This window comes from Vulpes lagopus, chromosome 6 (genome assembly GCF_018345385.1).
Source record: "Vulpes lagopus strain Blue_001 chromosome 6, ASM1834538v1, whole genome shotgun sequence".
NCBI lineage: Eukaryota > Metazoa > Chordata > Mammalia > Carnivora > Canidae > Vulpes > Vulpes lagopus.
In genome coordinates this window covers 89624150-89651477 of record NC_054829.1, presented here as the reverse complement: position 1 = coordinate 89651477, position 27328 = coordinate 89624150, and the positions used below count along the sequence as shown (strand labels likewise).

The 27328-nt window shown below is 33.4% G+C and overlaps 1 protein-coding gene across 5 annotated transcripts in view; it reads right to left on the bottom strand.

Moving 5' to 3' along the window:
• The window catches only part of CCSER1 (coiled-coil serine rich protein 1), an 880050-nt gene that overhangs the window by 292519 nt on the left and 560203 nt on the right, over positions 1-27328 (bottom strand). For all 5 annotated transcript variants that reach the window (XM_041759585.1, XM_041759583.1, XM_041759581.1 and 2 more), the window contains one exon: positions 10508-10585. In XM_041759585.1, the coding sequence (XP_041615519.1) occupies positions 10508-10585 (78 nt within the window). The remainder of the gene's footprint in view (positions 1-10507; positions 10586-27328) is intronic.

Genomic DNA, 27328 nt, shown 5'->3' with positions numbered 1-27328 from the left:
ACCCTGATTGCTAATTTCTTAACTAAGGAAAAATATGTTACAGTACACTTCACGGTTACAAGTCAACTCTGAAGCAATGCTAGAGATTATATTTAAAAACAACGAAGGTGGGTGTTTATGATCCGGAATGTATATGAAATGGTAACATTTAGAGTAAGAAATAAACACTGCATGTGCTATACATGAGATTAGTTGCTTAAATTATCATTGATAATGATGTCATCATCTTAAGTGTTTACCTTCAGCCCATTCTGAATCTGATATCTGCAGTAGATATTAAAAGAGATCTTGTTCTTAGAGGTGTGCACAGCAATGATGGCTGCCTCTTCTATTATTTCATATTAAAGTTTTCTACACGCTGAGGATGAATAGGTGTTGAAGAACACAGCACGGACCACATATTGATTTCAACTGCTTCTAAATAACATTGTCCTGGCATCTTGCTGGCAGATAGAACATATGTTTCACTGAGGTAGATCCCCAAACCAAAGCTGAAGTCATAATGACTCAGCTTCTTAAAAGTTATTTTTTTCAAGAAATATAAAGTTGCTTTTATTTTTCAAGTTTTCAAGAATTTTATTGGCTTTAGGATTTTCCTAGGGTAGTTCAACATTTTGTCTTTATGTGCAAATGAACCCAAAAATAGCTTTCCACATTCTGTACCTGAATTTTACCTATCCTGCCATGTTCTGTGTCTGTAACTCTAAATTCGGGATTTTCCTATAAAATCCCTACTCTTGCAAGTCATGAAAGCCAATCCAAATCTATGTATCTTGTAGTTTTCGGGGGTTCTTTTTAAGTCGGCTGTAGAGAAAGTGGATCCCAGAACTCCATTTTCCAAGGTAACTTTTGACAGATGCTCAAGTAATTCTTGTCTACTAAACATGTCAAAGAGACTCTGACTAGAGAAAGCAGAATACGGCCCAATGTTCTGAAAGAATACTGAAATAAGCTTTGTAACAAAGTCTTCTATAGTACCACTTGTAGAACGCAAAAAATCTAAGGCACCAACCTATGCAACAATAAAAAAACTCAGTGAGATTTAAATTTAAGGAATAAAATGGATGTGTGAGTTGGAGCTGGGGTGAGAGGTATGCCATGATTTTAACATGTATTAATGTGGACAAATTCTATATCTTGCACATGTCTTCCTGAAATCATCTGGACAACGTGTGAGAAGGATCTGGACAGTAACACAAAGCTACTATGCAACATCAAAGTATTTGCTTATTTTTCCCATTATTTTTTTTTTCTCTGAGGCTTAATATGTTTGGGAGATACTGCATATCTTTTAACACAAATTAGACAAAATTTGTTTTGGCTTTAATTTATGTAAAAATAATTTTATTTATCAGAATATAAAATTATGGTTTTTCTTGCTAGTAGAGCATTCATCATATATTAGTAATGCAACCTAAAAAAGTCAAATAATAGGTATACTATTCATTTAAAATTTATTTTGACGACCTAAAGGAAGAAAGTTTGCATAAAAATATACTTGTATAGTATATTTGTATAACCTAATATAGAAAGTATTGTTTGGTAGTTGTTATTTCAATTCAATTTCTATTATTGGTATTTATAATTGGGGATTTAGCAAACTAATTTTTTAAAGCCATAATTCTTTGATATTCTCAACCTAAGATTTTAAGGACTATAAATTAATTCAAATATGGTGACATTTAAGTGAAGTTCCCGAATTTAAGGGAAATTAAAATAGCAGTGGAAAATATATTCAAATAAGTACATTGATGAATATACATAAACATGTAAGGAAATCTATTTCCTTCTACACTCCCTCACACCCAAACTCCTTATATCTGACTGAGAATTTAGTAGAGCTGAACACTGATTAAGAAAAGACTATCACACAGCATTTTTATTCAGTGTAGTTGATTAAAGATTGCTGCAAACTTTTGTCATTCCTCTCTGGAAAACGGTATTGAGTTTCCTCAAGAAGTTTAAAATAGAACTATCCTATGATCCAGCAATAACACTACTAAGTATTTACCCAAAGAATACAAAAACACTAATTTAAAGAAATACATGCATCCCTATGTTTATAGCAGCATTATTTAGCATTATATAGCCAAGATATGGAAATAGCCCGAGTCTATCAATTAATGAATGTATAAAGAAGATGTGATACATATACACAATGTAATATTACTCAGCCACAAGAAAAGAATGAAATCTTGCCATTTACCATGACATGGATGGAGTTAAAGAGTATAATGCTAAGCGAAATAAGCCAGTCAGAGAAAGACTGTAAGATTTCACTCATATGTGGAAATAAAGAAACCAAACAAATGAGCAAAGGGGGAGAGAGAGAGAGAGAGAGAGGGAGAGAGAGAGAGAGAGAGAGAGGAGAAACCGAGAAACATATTCTTAATTATAGAGAACAAACCAATGATTACTAGGGGTGAGGTGAGTGATGGTTGGGTTAAATAGGTGATGTGGATTAAGGAGGTCACTTGTGATGAACACCTGGTGATATATGGAATTGTTGAATCACTGTAACATAACACCATGTTTCCTAACAGGAATTAAAATAATTTCTTTCAGAACTGTGAGAAAATACTTTTATTTTTATTTTATTTTTTTAGCCACCTACCCGTGGTATTTCATTATGGCAGCCCTGGCAAACTAATACGCTATCTGTAGAATGATTTGCTTTCAATGTTGGCCACTGATTGACTTTTGAGAATCTGACTGGTAGCTGGTGCCTTACACTCATATTACACTTTCCATAAATAATAAGAGTGGCTGTTGTATATCTGAAACTAATATAACCGTATGTCAATTATACTTCAATAATTAAAAAAGGTTATAATAAGAGTGGCTCACTGTGCCTAAGCAATTTGTATAAACAATATTGTTAATGCTGAACACTTGACTTCTTTCTAGGAGTTTGGAATTTCTGTCTACTCTAGTTACAACAGCATTCCTCTGAATCTTTGGGTATTGCTAATGGGATTTAATGGGTAGAAGTATCACATACATTGTTGGGAGAAGAGTACATGTGTTCCTTATTACTACATACTGAATTCTGTGAGTCCTTCTAACAAGTATCTGAATGCTGAAGTTATTTCAGGGACCACTAACACTGTGTGACTGCTTAACCAACAGAAAGATGTGGAGGTGAAGCTGTATATATTTACATCTTTTCCATAATTGGCCTGGCAGCTTCCACTTCTTGGAACATCCAAAATGGGGAAGCCAGATTTCTTGTAACAAGCCTAATCACTTCAAGATACTGTGAGAAAATGCTGCCAGGAAATTCAAGCTAGTCCATAAAGGAGTCATCTTGGGTATCTACTCTACTTCAGCCTTCAGATAACTCCATTCTCCACCTACTTCTTACTGTACCCACTTGTAAAACCTCAAATGAGAACTGTCTACATAAGTTTAGTCAACCTAGAGAACCATAAACAGCAATAAGAAATTATTGTTTGGGGCACCTGGATGACACAGTTGGTTAAGCACTCAACTCAGATTGTGATCTCAGAGTTGTGGTATTGAGCCCTTCATAGGGCTCTGTGTTCAGTGTGGAGTCTGCTTAAGATTCTCTCTCTGTTGGGCAGCCCGGGTGGGTCAGCAGTTTAGCGCAGCCTTCAGCACAGGGCCTGATCCTGGAGACCCAGGATCGAGTCCCACATCAGGCTCCCTGCATGGACACTGCTTCTGTCTCTGCTTCTCTCTCTCTCTCTCTCTCTCTGTGTCTCATGAATAAATTAAAAAAAAAGAGTTCTTATGTCTTAAAAAAAAAAAAAATTCTCTCTCTGTCTCCCTCTGCCCCTCCCCATTCCACCCGCTCTCATTTTCTAATAAATAAGTAAATCTAATATATATATATATATATACACACACACATATATATATATATATATATTGTTTTAGGCTGCCAAGTTTTAAAATGCTTTATTACAAAGAAACTGATAACTAAAACAATCATTTTATTTTTAAGTCTTCAAAAATAATTGCTGAAATATACATATTATTAATAATAAATCCCTCTTAAAATTTAGTACTATTAGGAAAACATTTGGGGCCATTTTGCATTTAAACGTATTACATATCATAAACACATTCCTTAAATATAATCAGTGTGATTTTATATTAAAAATTAATCAGCTGTCCTTTGGGGGAAAAATTCCTGCTTATTTCTTCCACTAAGCATAAGGAATCCTGTTCCTGTCCCATTGTTATTGGTCTATTAGAATCCACCTCAAATTATTAATCAAATCTAGCTGCACTTGTATGGTTTTCAGTTATGTGGAAGAAAAATAGATTACCAGAAATTACCATTCCCTGTAAGACTGAATATTAACCGTAGCAAAAGGGACATTATTTGTATTTGTATTTGTATCAAGTACAATAGATTACCAGAAATTACCATTCCCTGTAAGACTGAATATTAACCATAGCAAAAGGGACATTATTTGCCATCTCTCCTTTAGTCTCTCATTACTATTAAGAAAATTAAGCCAAACCAACAAATACTTTATTAATCTCTATATTATGATACACCTACTTATTTGCAACATCAGAAAGATAGCAAAAGAAATAAAAAAGGGGGGGGGGCATAGAGAACATTAAAATCAGGAATAATCTTCAATACTGATCTTTTTTGATATCCCCTATATAATCCATTAAAAAATCCTGCAGATTCATATTTAAAATGTGTCCAAAATCCCACCAATGTTTACCCTCTTAACTTTTACCCTTCCAGTTTAAGCTGCCATCACCTCTCACCTGTAGGAGTCTTATGCCTTTTTCTACTCTTTCTCCAAACTCAGAGTAATACTTTTAAAATAAAGTCTATCTGGGATCCCTGGGTGGCGCAGCGGTTTGGCGCCTGCCTTTGGCCCAGGGCGCGATCCTGGAGACCCGGGATCGAATCCCACATCAGGCTCCCGGTGCATGGAGCCTGCTTCTCCCTCCGCCTGTGTCTCTGCCTCTCTCTCTCTCTCTCTCTGTGACTATCATAAATAAATAAAAAATTAAAAAAATAAATAAATAAAATAAAGTCTATCTATGCCAGTTTATCCCCAAACACTCTAATGGTCTCCCATCTCATGTAAAGCTAGATCTCAAGTCTTTCTTTGGCCTACAAGGCTCTTCATGATCTGGTTTCTCTCTCCCCTGATCTCTTATTACTTGCCCCCTCAATCACTCTGCTCCAGCCACAGGGCACTCTGTTGATTCTGAAATGGCCAAATGCTTTTGCACTTTTTCTCAACCCTCTTCCCATAGATGAGTAGCCCACTCCCCTTTATTCATTATGATCTCTGCTAAAATTTCCCTTAATGAGAATGGCTGTCTTTGGCCATCTGTTTGAAACAATATCATACTTTAGGGTCACTTTCTATCTTCCAAACCCTGATTTATTCTTCATAATAGTGTCTATCATCTCTATCTTGCATATATATTTATTTATTGTCTACCTCTCCTCTCTAGAGCTCAAATAGCATGAAGGCAGGATTTAGTATGGGTTGTTTACATTGAAACACCAGTGCCTAGAATATTATCAAGTACAAACTAATAAACTGATTCACTATGAATGAATGAATGAATGAATGAATGAATGAACAAATGAATGAGTAGATGACACAGTAAAAAAATGAACAAAAATGCAGAATACACCACTTGGGGTTATTTTTGAGACATGAAAAAAGTGATTTCCAGTAATAAGAGAATTAAATTCACTGAATGAGAAACAATAGCAATAAACACTCACACACAAAAAATACTAACTCTATGCAAGGTCTACAACAGATGATGTTGTAGAAATCATACCACTATCTGACTTCTCTCTCCTGGAGTCTCCAAATGCGCTCTTTTCTGTTATACTGTGAGACAAAATGAACTGACAGTGTATACTGATGTCAGAATTAGTATACTGATGTTATATAAAGAACAAAATATCAACAGTGCTTCATTTACAGTGTGTTTTTTTTCCAGTACCTAATGTGACTGAACAATGTTCTTTCAGTGGAGCTTGAGTTTAGGAGGTACCAGCTTGAATCATAGGAAAGGTCTGGGAAATTAAAGAAAACATGCCACAGTGTATTCCTGATAAAAAGATACCATATGTCCTTATCAGATCTATTAATTATGTATTTCTTTTTTTCCAATAATGTTTTATTATATTCACCAGTTTTCCCTTAAGACAGATTCATTGTATTTACTCCTTCTCCCTCATAATTAATGAACATTAATTATATTTCCTACAAGGAATCTGATATATGACCTTATTTGAATACTCAAGGCAGAAAATAAATAGCATGACTTCTAGAAATGAATATTAAATATTCTGTGAAGTAAAGGATTTATGTTTATTCTCACATTGGGAAATAAAGTACAAAGGATTAAGTGGAAATAATTCTGCTTCATGTTATTTATAACATACAGAACCTCTTGCCTTAACTTAGAGTTATCTGTTCTGCAAAACATAATAGTTAATACATATACTGGTACTATGTTGTTATTTGAGGCAATTTCTATTTATTAACTTGCTTAATGTTATAAAAACCCAATGAAGAAGAATTTGCTGCTGTTCCCATTTTATGGATGGGAAAATTATTACACCAAGTAATAGGGTCACAGTCATACAGGTAGAAACTCTCAGAATGATATTTGTCCCCAACTAGGCTAAGATTGCTTCTAATGTTTTCAACCCTTCTGCTTTCTTAAAAATTGATATTGTTTTAAAGCAGAAGTAAGTAATCATCACAGAAACTATACACAAACAAATTTAAAGTATGACGCATCCATATAGTTAATGGTTGATACGTGTGTATTTTCTGGGATTACTATTTTTTTCTATATACTATTTATATAACTGAGAGGAAACTATGTTTGTCACTAAGTTTTGAGTTTAGGCCCTATGATCAAGCAGAATTAGCATCATTCCTTTCCATAATATCCCAGCACTGCATGACAAGATTATTTTTTTTGAGAAATTAATTTATTTATTTCCACCTCTGTCCTTTGCTTCAATAAGGTGGCTCTGTGCTTCTCAAAGTGAGGTTTGTATCAGGTAAGAAAAATCTTCACAGTTCAGATAATTCCTTTCCTCTATTCTATTTCTAAAAAGTACACCGAGAATATTGTTTCCAGGCTCTGGTTGATTAAAGAAGAGAAGAATAATCTCCAAGGGAAACTAAAAAAAAAAGGGGGGGGGGACTTCTTTAGTCTAGACTAAATAGTAATTTCTGAAGGTGAGAAAAAGGAGTCCAAGAACTTTGGATTTCACAAGGAGGGAGACTCCAGAAATATCCCAGAACCACTCTGAGTCAGCTCCTCGGGAAGGTGGCTGGACCTCCAACAGAGTGGCTCCATTTTGGATCTAGGCACTAGATGCCCAATCTCATTAGACATTCCAAGAGCCCTAGTATCACAGAAAAGCAGCATTCAGTGGGCCAGGAAAGGCAATGAGAAAACTACATTTGTTTATATTTAGATCTTGAAAATTGGTGAATGGAGGGTATTCTTTAATGCCTTTGTATACTCTTGAAGTAGGGTGTAAAGAAAAATAGAATTGAATTCATTTCCTGCTGTTGAATTTATCACAAGATAAGGATATAGGGGCAAGGTAGGATAATATCTTTTGCTAATATATCTAATCAAAGAAAAGATGATTTTTGGAGAAAAAGAGACTAAAATCTGGAGATCATGCTTCAATGAAGTGCAAATAAACTTTAAAATAGGGGATAAATATGGTTGACCAAAAGAACATGCCCATAATAAAGTTTATTATTGTGGAGAGGTCAAGAAACAATAAGCCAGCTTCAGCTTCCAGATTGTTAGTTCCAGGAATGGACTAAGGCTACTAATAACTGTGTATGTACAAATAAAAGGATTACTTATGAAAGAACAGTAATATTTGGTGACTCCAAGGCATTAGGTGTGGAATATCTACCTGACTGATCCTAACATAGGGAGAATGGAGGCTGGTTAGATGGGAAGTGATTAGATGGTTGAGAGAAATGAAGGAGAATGGCAGAGGGGAAAAAAGAGTAGCATAGGGTGGAATGGGCACATCAAAGTTAACAATGTCAACTTGTTTCAGTGTTATTCTATAAAAAAGAAACATAAACACTGCCATTAGCAGCCAAACGGTCTATTTTCTCTCTTTTCTTCTCAAACTCACAGATGACTAATCCTGAAATGTTATGATTCTATTATGATTATTTGATAAAATATTATTCCCACGCATGCAAAATTAGTATACCTTGGCCCTTCTGTAATGATGTTGTGGTAAGTAACATACCATTTGTGTAAGTCACTCTGAATGCTTTATTAAAAAAATAGAGATTATACATTTGCCTTTTGTTTGCAAATATGTGTCCATAACAATTGTGAGCCCAATTGTATGAACTTGGAATCCTGGAAAATTCTCAGGGCCAGGAATGTGACTGGGAAGTCTGTGAGTTTATGGTAGTATGTGTATAAAATTGTCCTTCATACATCTTTTTCTATGAAGGGATACACTCAAATGCTTTCATGACCAGGCATGAATGCAATAGGCGATGATGAGAATAGTGGTGAATAAGGACCCTTCCTCCTTATTTACATAACAGCTCCTCATTTACATTTATGAAGTATAGCATGAGTTTTACTTCAGAAATTCAAACTTTAATTTTTGACACTATTAAATACTACTGAGATGTTTCTATATATGATAAAAGTATACATGATATTCCTTTCACAAAAGAAGTAAATTAAGAGGCACTATAACTACAGTGGCTACCAACACTAATATTATATATTATAAGTGCTTAGAAGTTTTAATTTCTTATAAAACCACTTATACACATTAACAGGGGAATAATATTGATCTCTTAGAAGCAGTCACAGAAACTAAAATAATTATATTTATATTAACTTTGTGTCAGCATATTTTGGAATATATCTGACCTTTTCTTTTACCTCCATTAAAAAATACATTAATTTTGAAGGAGTATAGCCATTATCAATATATTAAAAAGAGAAAATGATTTCTAGTAATGCTTTGAGAATTCAATTAAAATCTTGTTAAAGATGTGATTCTTCTGTAAATTTTTTTTTCTTCTGTAAATTTTGTCCCATATACCATAAGATGTTACATGCAGTAACACTAAACTTTGAAGTTTTAGTATTTTCCCCTTTATTGTAGAATAATAAAGACTTCTCAATAAATAACATAATCAAGATACTATTCAGTATTTAATAATTCTCTGATATAAAATAATCTTTTAGCAATTATTATTGTCTATCATTTTTTAAAGATTTATTTATTTTAGAGAGAAAGCATGAGCAGAGGGAGGAGCAAAGAGAGAGGGGGAATTTCCAGCATACTCCTTTGCTGAGCATGGAGCTCAACTTGGGGCTAGATCTCAGGACCCTGAGATCATGACCTGAACTGAAATCACGAGTTGAATGCTTAACTGACTGAGTCACACAGGTGCCCCCTATTTATCATTAAGCAACAAAGCATCTATAATTAGAAGACAAAAGACACACAACGATATTCATAGCTTTCTATTATTCTCATTTTAACAATACAGCAAATTGAATATTTAGAAATCAATACCACCCACTGTTCTAGGTTTAAGCAGTATTAAGTAAGTTATAATCTTCATATGAAAAAGAAAAAACCCACAATAATAAACAATTTTATGATAAAATTCAAAAATCATGAAAATCATAATGAATCCCCAAATGTACTTTTACCTATCTTTAAGCCAAATTAGACTGAAATTATTGCATGTAAGTCATCATCCCAACTTTCCAACTTTTTTTCCCCTGAGATCTTAAGTACTGCCTTTATTTATAATAATTTTAATGAAATTTAAACATCCCTGGTACAAATATAATAAAGCTGATTTATAAGCTTTGGTTTAAAGAGATACATCTAATCTTAAGCAGCAAAACAAGAAAATGACTTCTTACTTGTAATGAGTCTAGTCTCCCAAGCTGAAGAATTCTACAAACCATACTGCTTGAATACTTATTTACATATTTACTTAAATATTTAAAAAATACAACCTGTTTGGGGGGAATGATTCCGTATTTCAGTTTTTATTTTGGCATTATTTGTAAAGATCACATAATTAATTAATTATGAGCTAGAGTCATCAATGAAAATGTAACCAGCTAATGAAAATGTAATCTCTCAATGAGGACTAAATAATTCTTCTTAAATTTATTACTTAAATTAAGATACACAATATATTCGAAAACTCTACTTCATGTGACATCAAACTATTACAAAGAAATTACTATTTCTTACATGCAAGGCAAATGAGGTAGTCTTTTAAAGCATTAACTTCTATTTCAAACTTTACTTTCATTTACCAACCAGAATGACAACAAAACCACAACAAATATTTTACCATTTGAAATTAGTTAATTACATATTAAGCAGCTCACCTTCTCATCTAAACCATGAATTATTTTACGTATTAAAGTACTTAATTATCCTAAAAATACCTTAAAGAATTATTTTTTGTTTATTTTTTACCTTGAAAGGCAATGGCTCTTCAGTAAGAGGACTAACAGGAAGTGAAGTGGTGCTACTTGCCGGGCTCATGTCTGCACTCTGCAACCAAAACACAATTGAATTAAATTGAGATACATTTTGGTAGTTATTTTTATTATTCCTAATTTAGAATCAAATACTTCTTCTTAATATAAAAACAAGCAAATAAAATATGGATGTAGAAAAAGTCATATTATGTCATATACTGAATCATTCCTTATTTAGAAAGAGTTATCTGAATAATTAGTCTAATTATCACTTCTTAGTGTACAATTCAAGTGCATTTTATTAAAGACCATGATCACCTTAATAGTAGGTCAGTATTTAAAATTTTATTTGCTTACTTTAGATTTTTGCTTTTTTTTAAAAGTTATACTGTATCTGTGAGGGTTCACTATGCTATTTCTATGTCTTTCAGACTGATTTTCAAGCACATCTTTAAAGTATTATTGACTTTTATTAGTGAAGATTTAAATAATTATATCCAGCTTTTATTCATTACAAAAGCTGTACCTGCATTAATATAAAATTGCAAAATATTAAATTTTTAAATTCCCATATTCATAGCCTTTGATATTTTATAATCTTTCTTACATTCTGCCAAACAAAACAAAAAGAAATGTAAGAGTAAAGGATTTACACAAAAAGAGAATTACTGGAATGTTGCTAATGCTGTTCTTCTAGTCCTGAAAAAGTATAATCAATTAAAACATTTTATTTTATCTTTTTAATTAAAACATTTTAAATAAGATGATTAGCCTTAAAAAGGAAGAATGGATGAGACGGTTACCATTATTTTTTCTAAAAGCAAGAAAAAATACTAATAATAGGTGGCAACAGAAGTTGTTACTATATCCTTAACTCACTCTCAGAATAATTCTCCCTTTTAAGTAGATAAGCAAATAAAATACTGAAAAGAAAGCACAGCAACATTTTCCAGCTTGGTCAATAATTGTGCCTGCACTGAAATACAGAAAATTTTGCAGTGAAGCTTAAAGCAAAAGAATAGATTAATTTTGATTATGACAAGGGAATAATTAGACCAGTTTGGCTGATCTAAGTGCCCAAAAAGAACACATTCAAAGAATAGATGTTGCAACTGTTATAATTCTTAGAGTCCCTTTCCATTCATGAGATTATTTTCAATTCATTTGATTCAGGTGTACCATAAATTGGACATATTTTAAATATCTTTAAAGCAGAATTATTTCAGCAACATTGCATAACAGCCATAAACAGAGGAACCAACATACCCAGTACAATTTTTATGTAACATGTTCTGCACCTACTTCTGAAATTGATGTAAGGGTGCACATTGACTTAAATTATCTAAAGGAGGAAATTAGGTAAAAACTGCGCAATAAGCTATTGAAGGAAGCAGAAAAACACATAGGCTAGATAATTGAGGTAAATTAGCTACTGACTTAATTTCTAAATTTATTCAGAACTTCTTGTCCATTATCTGGTCAAAATCAGGAAATATTCTGAACTTCCCCTGACTTCCACTATCTGATTATATGACATAATGGAGAAACAAAGGTTTTCTTAGAAGTAAATTTACCACAGGATTCTAAAACTTAAAAAAATGAGTGAAACCTTTTCTCCCCACACTAGAAAAACAAGCTTCCTGAGCTATTTGTTTCATGAGATTTCTTATGTGAAATTAAGAAGGTAATAGAACACAGTTCATGTATAGTTGAATTATCTCATCTTTTTATGGAGAACTGATATTCTGCATAGCATATTAAAGTATCATGCCCTTAAAAATCATATATTCAGGAGACAGATGACATTAAGTTGTGAAAATTTAAAAGCCTGTATCATATTCTTGCAGATGAAGATTTTTGAACTTCCGTAAGAACAGAACCAAGATCAAGCTTCATGGTTAACTTCTTTTAAAGTTGAGATCTCCCACAACTTCCCAGAAATAAATGTGTCATTCTAAGCACTGTTAAAAAGCAGACTCTGAAATTTGCATCATCTAACCTTGATTCTTCGAATGTCATTCTTAAAGAAAACTGTGTTCCAGCTTTAACTTTCAAATCCATCTTATAGTATGACACTTTAATTCTATTGCTCTTAGGGAATTTTGAGAACATGTTTTAAAAAAACAAATTAATCTTATATGACATCCGATATACTGTACTTAATTAGTTATTAAAATGAAAATACATAGCAAAAATAGAAAAACCATATCTTAATTTTTAGCTTATTGTTTTTACATTTGCATTTCAGTGATCCAATTTGCTTACACTTTTTGATATCTGATACTACAGTAAATCCTTCACATATATATTTTATCCATACCTCATACTTTAATTAACTTATCCTTTCATTTAATGATAGCAAATTCAATGTAATTACGTATCTAAATACAGATTAACAAAGTACTTCATAAGTTACGTTTGAAGTTTTTAAAAGCTAACAGTGTATGTTCTTTCACAATTTTCTTCATAAAATATTTGTTAGAGTCATGGCTTCATCTGCTTTTGATATATTTCTGAGGTATGGCCAGTTCTCAATAATTTAGAAGTGACTATCTTTGGAATATAGAATTATTCTGTAAAATAAAATCATCCCAAGAAAAGGAATCTCCTCAATTCACGTAATATGCTTTGACTTTCTAACCCAGTAGCAACTGCACAAGATGTTATTTACAGGTTATAAGAAGTCTATTCTAATTCCAACAAGTGTCTAAAAACCTGATTTTCTGGTTCTAAGTCCAATAGATACCTGCTTCTTTCTAACATTAGGATGACTGAATAATATGAACTTATTATCAAGACATAGAACATTTTCATCAAAATGTTCCCTCATGCTCCTTCGCATTCACATGCCACCCCCTTTCTGGTCCCAGGAAACACTGATATACTGTATCACTATAGATTAGTTTTGCCTTTCTTAGAATTTCAAATAAATGGAAATGTACAATATGAACTCTTTTGTACCCATGACCTCAGCCAGAGGCGGAGACATAACTGACTGAGCTGGCCAGGTGACCTAGGAATGTTGATACTTTGAATGACATATCTTCTTTAAGCTTCTATTCCTTTTATTATTGAAAAATAAAATATGTACTCATTGTAATAGCCTTGACATAGTACTCTGTTTTCTTTTGACTTGAAGAAATGAATTCCTAACTGATTCACAAATCATGTATACTTGATACTATAGATAGATATAAAATTGTCAAGTTAGTCATTTACATAATATTATAATTAAAATTGTTTTGAAATGTTCTTCATAAAATCCATAAATTAGGGAGTTACTTTTTAAAAATGTATTTTATCTTACTATTATTTTTAAGTGATCTGTACCCAATGTGGGGCTCAAATTTATGATCAAGAGTGGCAGCTCTACTGACTGAACCAGCCAGGTGCCCCAGAAGATGTATTTTCCCAATGATTTTCGGAGGAAATATGCTAATTTTATTAAATAAAATATTCCTTATTAATGTCCAATCCCTAGATACGCATTTTTTCTAATAAAGGAACCCTGTCTCCTTGGAAAAATTACTGATTCCAGGGGTGGGGCAAATAATGTATTAGGTGATTCTAGACTATCTTGTTGTTCCAGACATTAAGAAAACGCTTAAAAGGTAAAAAGATGGGTATGCAAAGAGATAAAGAAGCCAATGTGAAAGAGCTCCCAATTGCCATCATTGAAACAATTTGAGCAACAAAATAAATAAACAGTATTGGAGTTATAATTCAAATGATAAAACAAAATTTTAAAATCATCAATTCATATATAAATAAGGAACTGAATAAATACTTGGAGAGAAGAGACAAATCTATCTTACAGAAGAATTTCAAATAATTTATGTAGATACTCCCTCATTCTCATCATGTGAAACTTAAACTTCATCTCCCAATCCCTAGACTGTGTTTTAGTCAGTTAATTCCAAAGAGTAGAGTATGAAATAGGGAATGGTAACTTTACAGTCATCAAACATTACCTCATCAAGTGATCAAGGTAAACACCATGTAGATAGTATGACATAAAATAAGAGGATACTTCACCTCTGTGGTCTTTCTCCCACCTCAGTCTAATTATGAGAAAAATATCAGACAAACTCAAATTGAGGGACACTGCAGAAAATCTAACAAGTAAAAGTCAAGGTCATCAAGGACAAGGGAAATCTGAGGACCAGATCATGTTATTAGAAAAACATGACTAGGGCAGCCCTGGTGGCTCAGTGGTTTAGCACCACCTTCAGCCCAGGGCCTGATCCTGGAGACCCAGGATCGAGTTCCACATCGGGCTCCCTGCATGGAACCTGTGTCTCCCTCTGTCTATGTCTCTGCCTCTCTCTTTCTCTGTGTGTCTCTCATGAATAAATAAATAAAATCTTTAAAAAATGACTAAATATAATGTGATATCCTGTATAAAATCCTGCAATAGCAAAAAGAATATTAGGGAAAACTGGTAACATTTGAATTCATTGCTAAGTTTAGTTAATAATAATGTACTCATATTGGTTCTTAGTTGTGACAAATGTACTCTGCTGAGGTAGGATTAAAAAATAGGGGAAACTAAATGAGGGTTATATGGGCGTTCTCTGTACTACCTCTGCAACTTTTCTATAAATATGAAAGTTTAAAATAAAAAGTTTTTAAAAAAATATTCTTCATTAGCAATATAACCAGGCTTTTTCAGGATTATAACACAAGACTGTCATTGTATTCAGCTTCTAAGCTTTCATTAGGGCTTTTATATCTTCTTTAAAAATGAATTTTGACAGACTATTTTATTGGGATGCATAACAGCTCCACTAAAGAATCTTTAATCTTCTATGAAGAGCTCACTGAAAAGCTGATGCTAAATTGTTTTGCATGCTTTTATGTTCCCTACAGGAATGTTGACGGAAAGCTTCAGCCATACAAAATGATCTATTTGTTTGGGTACTCTTAAGGTGCTTGGTAGAATGAGTTTGCATTATTAATATTTACTGAATGCCATAATTCTATAGAACAGATCCATTAATTATACCTCCCCTGAAAGAATAATTAATGGATCTGTCCTATGGGATTAAAGTTTATTTATAAGAATTTCTTGAAGTGAAACATGATCAATTGGGCTCAAATCTGTTGAGTACATAAACAGGTTTGAGTATAAGCGAAATATTTTTTAAGCCATTAGGGTAAATTGTATAAGGTAATCCTGTAGGTCTAATAAAATTAAATGTTTATCTAAATGTGTTAACTCTAATTTGAGCATGCATTCTTACAGTTATAAAATTAGATTTAAAAAATGCACCACATGTTACAGTATTCTGTTGTTTTAATAATCAATGGTGTTGTTGCTGATAATTTGGATTTCTGTAGTATAAATGGGCTACTTTAACTGAAAATATTTTCCTTTTTCAGAGGTGCCAATTTTCTGTGAAGATTCAGTCATTTATTTGTTCAGTGATCCAGTAAGTATTAAGGACACGTTAGGCTTCCCTGGCCTTAGATTTTAATTTTTACCATGACTCATCTCACTGTTAAGATATTGTTGTCCCAAGGACTGAGTAAGAAAAGGAATGGATAATATCTAATTGTGTCACAAAAAGGCAGTCATTATATATTAGTGGGCATATTCTTGAGAGCTAATTTGTGTCCATCAAGTATATCCTACAAATGGCAATGAACAGATAGCCCGGGGCTCCTCCAGTCCAGGGAGCTGACCAATGAATATCAGGTACACTTCTGTGAGGAACCAAGTTAGCCATGGGGAAGCTGATTCCACTCACTTCATTCCTTAAGTCATATATATTCCTTATTTACTTTTTATTTTTTTGGCAGTAAACCAAAATGAGAGCAACAGTAAATTGAACTTAAGGTCTAAATCAAGACTAACTCTTTATAATTTGTCCAACTTCAACAACCTTATCAATTTGAGTCAGGTCTTTTATTGGTACTATTTTCTCCAAATGAAAATGCAAGTTTTTTCTTTTTTTTCCCTTTGTAATATCTCTTTGTAGGTGATATCTGCTGTTTTTGCCTAAATGTTGTTAGCATCTAATCCATTTTACTATGTTAACAGAATTTGAGTTTCCTTTGGGGAGTGATTTATCCTAAACTTTCAATGCATTTGTTTTGAGTATTGCTGATGCAATATCCTTGAAATAGGTGTGAGCATATAACCAAGGTCTAGCCAAACTATTCTATTGGATAGAAAAAAGCAAGGCACATGAGGCAACTCATTTAACTGAAATGCAGATATGGGAATTGTATTGGAATTTTGAGAAAGAAATGCTCTCACTCAGGTAATGTTGCTAAGGTCATAGAATGAATTTTTATCTGAATTGTCAGAGGCCATCAGGTGGATGGTATATTCCTAGGAACAAATCTAACACAGAGCCAATCCGACAAAGAAGAAAAAGCAATGGAGTCCTAAGTACGTATCTGACATACTGACAAACTAGCTCTACATAGCTAAATAATTTTCACGAAACAGTGTGGCTCACATTTAAGCATCCTTTCTTCTTTTATATATATATAAAGATTTAATATATATATATATATTAAGATTTTATTTATTTATTCATGAGACACAGAGAGAGAGAGAAAGGCAGAGACACAGGCAGAGGGAGAAGCTGGCTCCATGCAGAGAGCCTGACGTGGGACTCAATCCCAGGTCTCCAGGATCACACCCTGGGCCAAAGGCAGCACTAAACCGCTGAGCCACCCGGGCTGCCCTTAAGCATCCTTTGTAAATCAGGAATAAGCACCATGGTTGGGAAGTTACATGCTATAGAATCTAAAATTTGGAACTGGCTGGCACAAGTGGAGTAAAGCATTAGGATACTACTCTATTCAAAGCTGAGAAGTTAGCAATATTTATGTGATAGTAAAGTAATTTATTATTTTCTAAATTTGGGGTGATTCAGTATACATATTTTTAAATTTGGAGCTTTGTAAGATTTAGTAAAAAAAATGCCTATATATAAAATGCTTGTTTACTTATTCTTTTTTAAAATCGTGTGTGTGTGTATATGTATGGATATATATTTATATATATTGGGACACACACAAATATATAGGGAGGTTATATATATTATATATGTACACATGTACATATATACATATGTACATGTATATATACATATGTTTATGTATATATGTACATATATAATGTATACAATTTACTTTTAACTAGATGACACATTTACATAGCCCAAATTACAAATGGTGCAACATCTTTTTCCGGGAAAAAGTCTGTATTATACTCCTAGTCCCCAGCCATCCAGAGGCCTCTAATTTTACCAATTTATTGTATAACCTTCTACAGATCATATATATATATATATATATATATATATATATATATGATAGATTGATAGATACATAAATAGATAAATAGATAATAGAAACACACATTAACATTTATACATTGCAGTTGACCCATGAACAACACAGAGTTAGGGTGCTGACACCTGTGCAGTCAAAAATCTGCACATTATTTTGACTCCATCAAAACTTAATTACTAATAGACTACTGTTGACTAGAAATCTTATGGAATAAAGAGTGATTGACACATATTTTGTATATTACATTATTATATACTGTATTCTTATAATAAAGTAAGCTAGAGAAAAGAATATTAAGAAAATTATAAGAAAAATATATTTACAATAATGTACAGTAAAAAAATCTGCATACATAACTGGTGCCATTCAAACCCATGCTGCTTAAGGGTCAAATGCAAACACACACAGACACCCGTCATTGAGTTTTTCTTCTTTTAACATATAGAATAATATGTTTTACAAACTGTTCTTCAACTTGCTTTTTTGAAATTACTATGTATTTGTATATATTGAGTACCCTAATTCTTTTACATAACTGTATATTATTCCAGTTTATGGGTCTATCACAGTGTAGTGATAGCATACTTTTGGCAAGCTATGGTAAATGTATAAAGAAATACAAATCAATTAGAATCCAAGCACTTTTTTTTTCTTTGAGCCATATTAGAGCTTCACCATCTAAACAAAGTTCTTTTCAGCTCATCATTTAAAAAAAATTAAAATCAAGTACCAAATATAATTACTTTACACCAGACATACTGCAACATAACTGAGGAGAGCAATAGCTAATCTTATTACCAGTATATTTAAACCAGCTTACTATTGTTGATGGTCGTATAGATTACCTCAACAATGATTAAGTGTATTAATTTTATTTTGCTTTTTATTTGCTTCAATTTTAGAAAATTGCAGTGTCTACTCATATCTAAATCCTGGGAGTGCATGGTATTTGAACTTTAAAGTTCCTATATAATTCTCCCAAGTTATTGTACAGATAATGTGAGACTGAATCCCTAGTTTAACCCACTATTTTTTTCCCGGGGAGAGAAGTTTGCTTCCTGACCCATAATCCCTGAAGCTAGATGCAAATCAATTACTGCTGGATCTCCATATGCCTTGGTCTATGAGTTGAGTCTCTATTATTCCTCACTTTGTTCATTTTCTTGAGCATTCTTGGTATTTCTGGCTGTTGCCAACTTCAAATTATGATCTCATTCTATTAACAACATATAATGAATAGTATTGAGAACCTATCACAAACCAGATTTTGTGATGTATATTTAATGAAAACAGTCTCTGTCTGATTCCAATTATTTTAAGTTCTTTAAGGGAGACAAGCAAGTATTAAAAGAATAAACTAGAAAAGGGAATAACTAGACAGATAGATTAGATAGATAAATAGACAGATCGAGACATAATCCAATCACCCAAAGACAATCACCGATAAATCATCTATGTGCTTTTCCCAGTCTTCTTCTGTGCAACGTAATTGATTGAAATTACTGTACATTATCCTAGATTTTGGACCCATATTATATTCTCAAGATTCTTTTCACATCAAATGTTTTCTTTCAATGTGCTTTATGATGAATGCACAAAATTCCACCATATAAGCATAATTTTATTCTTCTTGCCAGGCAGGCTTCTACTTTTAGATGTTTTTTATTTCCATTTTTTTCTTTAAAATTAATGCTGTGATAACATTCTCAAAACAGTTCTGTGATTATATCTTTTAAAATATTTATAGAGTCATAAAGTCTCAGTTAAAGGATATGCATGTATTCTTGGCTATATTTTGCATTTATTATTGAATTTTCCTCCAAGGCTAATGTATTGATATTTACTTCTACTTGAGAAGACTGAGAGTTCTAAATTTATTGTACTTCAAAAGGGAAAGAGAAATATATCAGGTTATTTAATAGACTGGGATTTACCAATTGGTTAGTATTAGGGGAAAATATATTCTTAAATGTCATTTGAATAAACTCTAAATAGATTAAAGTGCTAAATTACCAAAAAGAAAAAAGTACTTGGAGAAAATATAAGTAAACATTATTTACCAATTATCACAGAATGATTAGGACTTTTTAAAACATAAACATATTTAAATCATAAAATCAAAGATTGATATGTGATTATGTTTACTTTTCTTAATAATAAAAAACAACTATAAAGCAAATAAAATATTTGAAAAAGTTAAAGTTTGAGAGAAACACTTGTTTCTCATTGCTCGCATTTCTTTTCATGTAGAAGGAACTCTCCCAGTGTTATATTTTCAGCTTCTCTGAATAGCAAAGAAAGGTTCACTTTTCTTGCTGATAAATTTGGATGGATGAACTCAGCGTGCTTTGCTCAGTTCTTTCCTCTTTCTTTTGTTAGCAGGGTACATGTATTCTGTTCGACAGCTATGCAATAGATTTTGTATTGCTAAGTTTTTAGCAAGGTCTTTAAGTCTCAGATCATAAGAGTTTAGCCTGAAAGGCTGTCTACAGCTTATGGAGGCCATAGGTTAGGAGCTATTTTTATATCCTTGTGAGTCTTCAGTGATGATGTGGGGGATGGATGGGCCTCAGCAAAGCCTCCAGGTCCCAAGAACCTCAGAAGGACAAGGCCACGTGTAGTCTCAGCCAAAACACAAATGCCAAGGTTTCAGGAGTTGTTGTACACTTACGCTGGTTGACCTTAAACTATACAGAACAGCTTGCCATTCGCAGATTAGGCAGGCTTCGTATTGAACTGGAAGGAAAGAAAGTCTTTCCATTCTTGGACTTTTTCAGTGTTGGTAGGTATGACCATGTTGGCAGCTTTTAAGCTGAAAGGCAGTTAAATTCTTGCTACAGAGGGCTAGTGAGCTTCTAGCTTTAAATTCTGAGTGTCAGGCTTAATAGTTAAAGTTGAATATGTTGGAGTGCCTGGTCGCTTAGTCAGTTAAGCATCTGACTTTGGGTCAAGTCATGATCTTGGGGTCCTGAGATTGAGCACTGCAATGGGCTCTGCACTCAGTGGGAAGTCTGCTTGTCCCCCTACCTCCCCTCCCACTTGCGTTCTCTTGCTTTCTCTCAAATTAATAAATAAATAAAGTCTTAAAGAAAAACCCTTAAACTGGATATGTTGCCTGATGTTGACACCTTTTAGAGTGGCCTCCAAAAATATCTGCTTTCTTGTATTTACCCTTTTGCATGAATCCCCTCCCCTTAAGTATGGACTGGACATGGTAACTCACTTACAATGAATAAAACAGGGCAAAAAACTAGATTAATAGAGACTGCAGAAAGGTTAAGTGTGGAAAGTAAAAGACTCCTTAGAAGGTGACTGTAATATGTTGGGAGATGATGGTGGTTTAAATAAGGTTTTTATCAGTGTGACTGGGGACAACTGGATAAGGAGTGTATATATTTTAAAGTGGAATGATCAAATTCCCTAATTTTTTGGATATGGGCTTCAAGAGAAATAGAGGAGTCTGAGGTTATTTCTAAGGTTTTGTCTGAGCAAACAAAAGAATTGCATAGAAATTTATGGGTATAGAAAAAAACTGCATAAATAACATTTGAAGTGAAGGGGGAGCAGACAGGTGACCCTAAAATATGCCACTTTGGCATGTAGATTATGTGAGCTGAAGGCAGTCAAAACTCACTGGACTTGAAAAAACTTTTACCTCTCCCTTAACTCCCCAAAATATTTGAGGGGGGGTGGCCCAGAAAGAGAGTTATTACCAGAGATGACTTTTTGTTGAAGGACCTATCTGTGTGGCAGGGCAAACATTTAATTACCAAACGCCTGCTTTTCTTATTGTCCTGTGAATTACCTTCCTCCCCTTTGAAGCTCAGAGTCCTACTACATTCCTTAGCTCAGAATGACATATAAGCCTCAAGTGACCTATTTGTTCTTGGGTTCCTTCTTTAGGGCTCTGGTACATATAAAATCCAATTTGTGTTTTTCCCGTTAGTCTATCTAATGTCAATTTGAGTATTAGACCAGCCAAAAACCTAGAAAGGAAGTATGGAAACGTGTTCCACTCCTAGAGAGGAGAAAACAATCGACAAATCAGTTTATTCAAGTTAAATTTGAAATTTCAGTTGAACATCATAGTAGAGATATCAGGTAGCACTTGGACACTGTGGAGTAGAGATGTCAGGTAGCACTTGGGTATGCATGGATGGCTGAGATAGGACAGAGAACAAGAACCTGGAAAAAAATGGGTTCAAGGAGCTGACATGCTAAAGCAAACCGACAATTTATATAAATCAGAACGATTTTAGGAGCAATATTGGAAATAGTCTAAATGAGTAAGGATCTATAAACTTCAAAGAATAGAGGAAGGGGTATGATAAGGGTTTAATGAAGATTGCAATAAAGAGTAGGATAGTCTAATGGCATGATCTTCAAGCCATCCAGATAGCTAAGAGACACATGAAAAGATGCTCCATATCACTTGGCATTGGGGAAATATAAATCAAAAAACCACAATGAGATACCACCTCGTATCAGTCAGAATGGCTAAAATAAGCCAGGAAACAACAAATGTTGGTAAGGGTTCGGAGAATGGGGAACCCTCATACACTGTTGGTGGGAATGCAAGCTGGTGCAGCCAGTCTGGAAAACAGAATGGACGTTCCTAAAAAAAGTTGAAAGTAGAGCTACCCTATGACCCAGCAATTACACTACTAGGTATCTACCCTAAAGATACAAATGTAGTGATTCAAAAGGGCACCTGCACCCCAATGCTTATAGAAGCAACATCCACAATAGCCAAACTATGGAAAGAGCCCAGATGTCCATTGACAGATGAATGGATAAAAAAGATGCACCGCATGCATACACACACACAAACACACACACACACAATGGAATACTACTCAGCCACCAAAAAAAAAATAAAAAGGAAGAAATCTTGCCATTTGCAGCTTTGTGGATGGAACTAGATATTTTATGAGCACTGGGTATTATATAAGACTGATGAATCACTGAACTCTACCTCTGAAACTAATAAAATACTATTCGTTAATTAATTGAATTAAAATTAAAAGAAAACAGTGTGTAGGTTCCTCAAAAAGTTAAAAATAGAACTACCCTATGACCCAGCAATTACATTACTAGGTATTTATCCAAAGGATAGAAAAATATGCCCCTGATTTGAAGGGATTGAACTGACTGAACATTGCATCCCGATGTTTATAGCAGCATAATCAACAATAGCCAAATTATGGAAAGTGTCCATCAGTATACAGTATACTGATGAATGAATAAAGAAGACGTAGAGTGTGATAGATAGATGATAGATGATGATAGATAGATAGATAGATAGATAGATAGATAGATAGATAGATGTATATATATATATATATAATCACAAAGAGGACAATTTAAGAGGACTACAATGATATGGCCCTTATCTGTCAAATTGGCCTAGTCTCCTCATACTTTTCATCATGAATTTTACAGTCTTGTATAGGATCCTAGAAATTATTTGCAGAACAGTTAATCACCTGATATGCTCTACTAAAATACTCTTTTTTGGTCCCACTGTAGAGATCTATGGTCCTACACAATAGGTCTATGACACAATCTGGGTATCTGTATATTCAATATGCTTAAAAGGGTTCCTTTCTTCAGATGGTCTACAGACTTACTCTGAGAAACATGGTTGTGCTAACTGGAAGTTAGGGAAACTAAAGGGAAACCTTCAGTTTCCCTCATATAGCCATTGGTCTCATAGCTCCTTGCCCTCATTAAATCTCTTTTCTTACCCCAGAAAGCTCGATTTATTTATTTATTTATTTAAAGATTTTATTTATTCATGAGAGACAGAGAGGGGCAGAGACATAGACAGAGGGAGAAGCAGGCTCCCTACTGGAAGTGTGATGTGGGACTTGGTCCCAGGAACTTGGGATCATGCCCTGAGCCAAAAGCAGATGCTCAATCACTAAGACACCAAGGTGCCCCCCAGAAAACTTCCCTTCACGCAGACAACGTACTTTTCCATCACTGTGCAGCCCTTAACTGCACATTCTTATTTATTTATCAAGCTTAACTCAGCATCATCTCTCTGTTGCAGCTTGGGTATGCCTCTTTTCCTTGGGTGAGATTCAAGCTCCTTGGTTTCAGTGTCAGCTTAGCAAGTTACTAATTATGTGACCTTAGGCAAGTTACATATTCTCTCTAGGCAGTGTTTTCTCTTCTGTAAAATAGAAATAGTAATAGAACCCCCTCTTAAGAGTTGTTGAGAGGAGTAAATGAGGTAAAACTACTAAAAGCAGGGCAGACGCATATAAAGTGCTCAATAAATGCAGGGTTTTAGCTATTATCATGCTATATTGACATTGCTTGTGTCTGTCTGCTGTAATAGCTGCTTAAAGGACAGGTTTATGCATTTTTCATTTTTATATTGCAGAAACTACCAACACTATTCAATTAGAGTTTGTTACACAGTTTATTTTTATGAATTTACTTATTTATAATTTCTGTAAATTTTAATATTTGTGATATCATAAACAAAACATGGGTACATATATTTGTGAATACTGTGACTGGTAGTGCACTTTATTTTCAATTAAAATAAATAAAAAGATGAAATCAATATAATGCTAATCCAACTCTAATGTTTCACAATTTAATATTTCTATAAGTTAAAATTGGTAGTTGGGTATAAACTTTATATTAGGGGAAAGTAGCCAATGAGTTTTTTAAAAGGGCAGTTATTTCAAAAAAGTATAGCGTTTAAATTAATTTAAAAATCATAGTTGAGGGCAGCCCCGGTGGCCCAGCAGTTTAGCGCCGCCTTCGGCCTGGGGTGTGATCCTGGAGACCTGGAGACCTGGGATCGAGTCCCACATCGCGCTCCAGACATTGAACCTGCTTTTCACTCCGCCTGTCTCTTTCTCTTTCTCTCTCTCTCTCTCTCTCTCTCGCTCTGTCATGAATAATAAATAAAATCTTTAAAAAAAATTCATAGTTGAATAAATTTAAGTAATATTTAGGAATTTATGTATTATCCTACATTTGTGTACATCTTTTGTTTAATAAGTTTAAGTAATATTTAGGAATTTATGTACTATCCTACATTTATGTACATCTTTTGTAGGATAGTACATAAATAATCAGTCAACATTATACAATACCAACAGTGCTTGCATCTAACAAAGTATGATAAAAATTCTATACAATAATATAAAGAAAATTATTGAAAAAATAAATATCACTACTAAAATCAAAATATAAATATTTTATTTAATAATACCAGTAAATGAAGTAAAACAAAACATAATAATGTAAAGAGAATATTTATTTTATTTTTTCTACTCAAATTTACAAGCTGTTGAGATTCACCTAAATGAGCTATTGATGATGAGTAAATACAGACAAACCTCACATGGACCTAGATAATCACAACTTATTTTGCCTTTACATTTTCTTCCCATGTAAATAAGAGATTTTGTTCCATTCTTAAACTGCTTTCTAGATTTACTACTTCAAATGATATCTACACACAGAATAAACTAAAGAGAGTAAAATAATAAACTAATAACAGTAAACTAATCCATTTTAGCTTCAAGTTCTAAGAGTCACATAGTGAGTGTCCTACAAATTGAAAGTGTGCAATAAAAGAGATGCTACCAACTTCTAAAGGTTAATAATTTAATTTATAAATTAATTCCCTGTAATATTTTGTTGTACCAGATGCATAACAGCCATACCAAAACCCCAAGAGGAAACTGTGAGAATATGACAGGTCAATTTCACTTATAAGTATGTATGCATGTATCTTAAAGCAGTAGCAAATTGAATCCAGAAATAAACTGTTAGAAAATAATTTGTAAAAAGGTGTAATATTAAATATTATTAAATTCATAATATTAAATATAAACAAGCCAAAAAAATTTAGTGTCACAAGCTGCAAAATTCCTCATTTATGCTAGACCTTTTACTTATGATTGATGAATTTATCAAGTTCACGTTACCAGGGCTTTATTCAAAGCACCCTGTCCTTGAATTTAACATTTTAATTTCTTTTTCAATTATACTTCTTTTAGTTCCCTAATGGTTGCCAAAGTATTTAGAGACCAGAAATTCTGGATTGGCCAAAAAAAAAAAGTGTTTTTCCAGCTTTAGCTTTCTCTCTTTGTTGCCCTCTGAAAGCAAGAGAAGGTAACAATAAAGAATGTGTGTTTTGACAAACTGTAGCTCACCCACATTCAGATTTGGTAGTATAACAAATGATTTAAATTATTTCCAAACATTTTTTCCTCTCCATATATTTGAGGTTTTTAAAAAATGCCAGCTTTTTAAGAATGCAGTGTTTAAATTGGTTTCACAAATTAAAGCGCGTGCGTGCACGCACACATAATGCAGTGAGAGAGTGCTCAATATACAGGCTTAATGGAGCTTTTTTATACTGAAAGGAGTATTTGGCAGAGGTTGCCACATTTAATGAGGCAACTCTGACTCTTTGTTAGATTCAAACAAGGTTTTTAGAGTTAATCCCAGATCTGGAAATTTTCTTGAGGAAATAAAAACCAAACATGAAGCCATTTTCCTTGCTCCCAAAGAAGAGAACATTTTGAACCATTAGGTTTGTCTATGGCATAAAACATTCCACTGGCACTGAAAGCTAGTATGAACAAATGAACAATACTAAAACTTTCTTTCCTACTTTCTATTGACCTTTTCTCTCAATTAAGCAGGGAGAGCTAACCATCATACTGCAGACTAAGTAAATTAGCAGCCTAGCCAACATAAAATGACTACTAACTCAATTTCTATAACTTCCTGAATGTAAAAACTCATGAAAAAGCTCTTGATATAAATAGAATTTTTCTACACAGGAAATCAAGTTGTGCTTTTGGGGTACCTGCGTGGCTCAGTCGGTTAAGCGTCTGTCTTTAGATTGGGTCATGATCTCGGAGTCCTGGGATCGCTTCTCCCTCTGTCTCTCTTCCCACTTATGCTCTCTCTCTCTCTCTCTCAAATAAAAAAAATCTTTTAAAAAATAAGTTGTGCTTTAGTCCATAAAATCTGAAGTTTCCAATTTTGGTACATTAAGTTAAGGGCAATTAACATATGCAAAGAAGTTAGCAAAAATGCTTGTTTATGATAGATGCTCAATAATTATTACTATTTCCACTCAAAAAGGACAATATAGCAAAGTTGGAACCTGTCTGAAAATTTCTGACTGGTCCAGAGTTCTTTACATACCATCATAGCTATTAATCTCTTTCAGATCATTATAATAAATATAAATTCTGAAATCACCATGACACTTTCATTGCCATGAAGGAATTGTTAACAGGGTTTTTAACATTTTTAAAAAACATTTTATTTATTCCTGAGAGACACACAGAGAGAGGCAGAGACACAAGCAGAGGGAGAAGCAGGCTTCCCGCAAGGAGCCTGATGTGGGACTCAATCCGGGATCCTGGGATCATGCCTTGAGCTGAAGGTAGATGCTTAACTGCTGAGCCACACAGGCGCCCCAGGGTTTTTAACATTTTTTTCACATGCCTTCCTC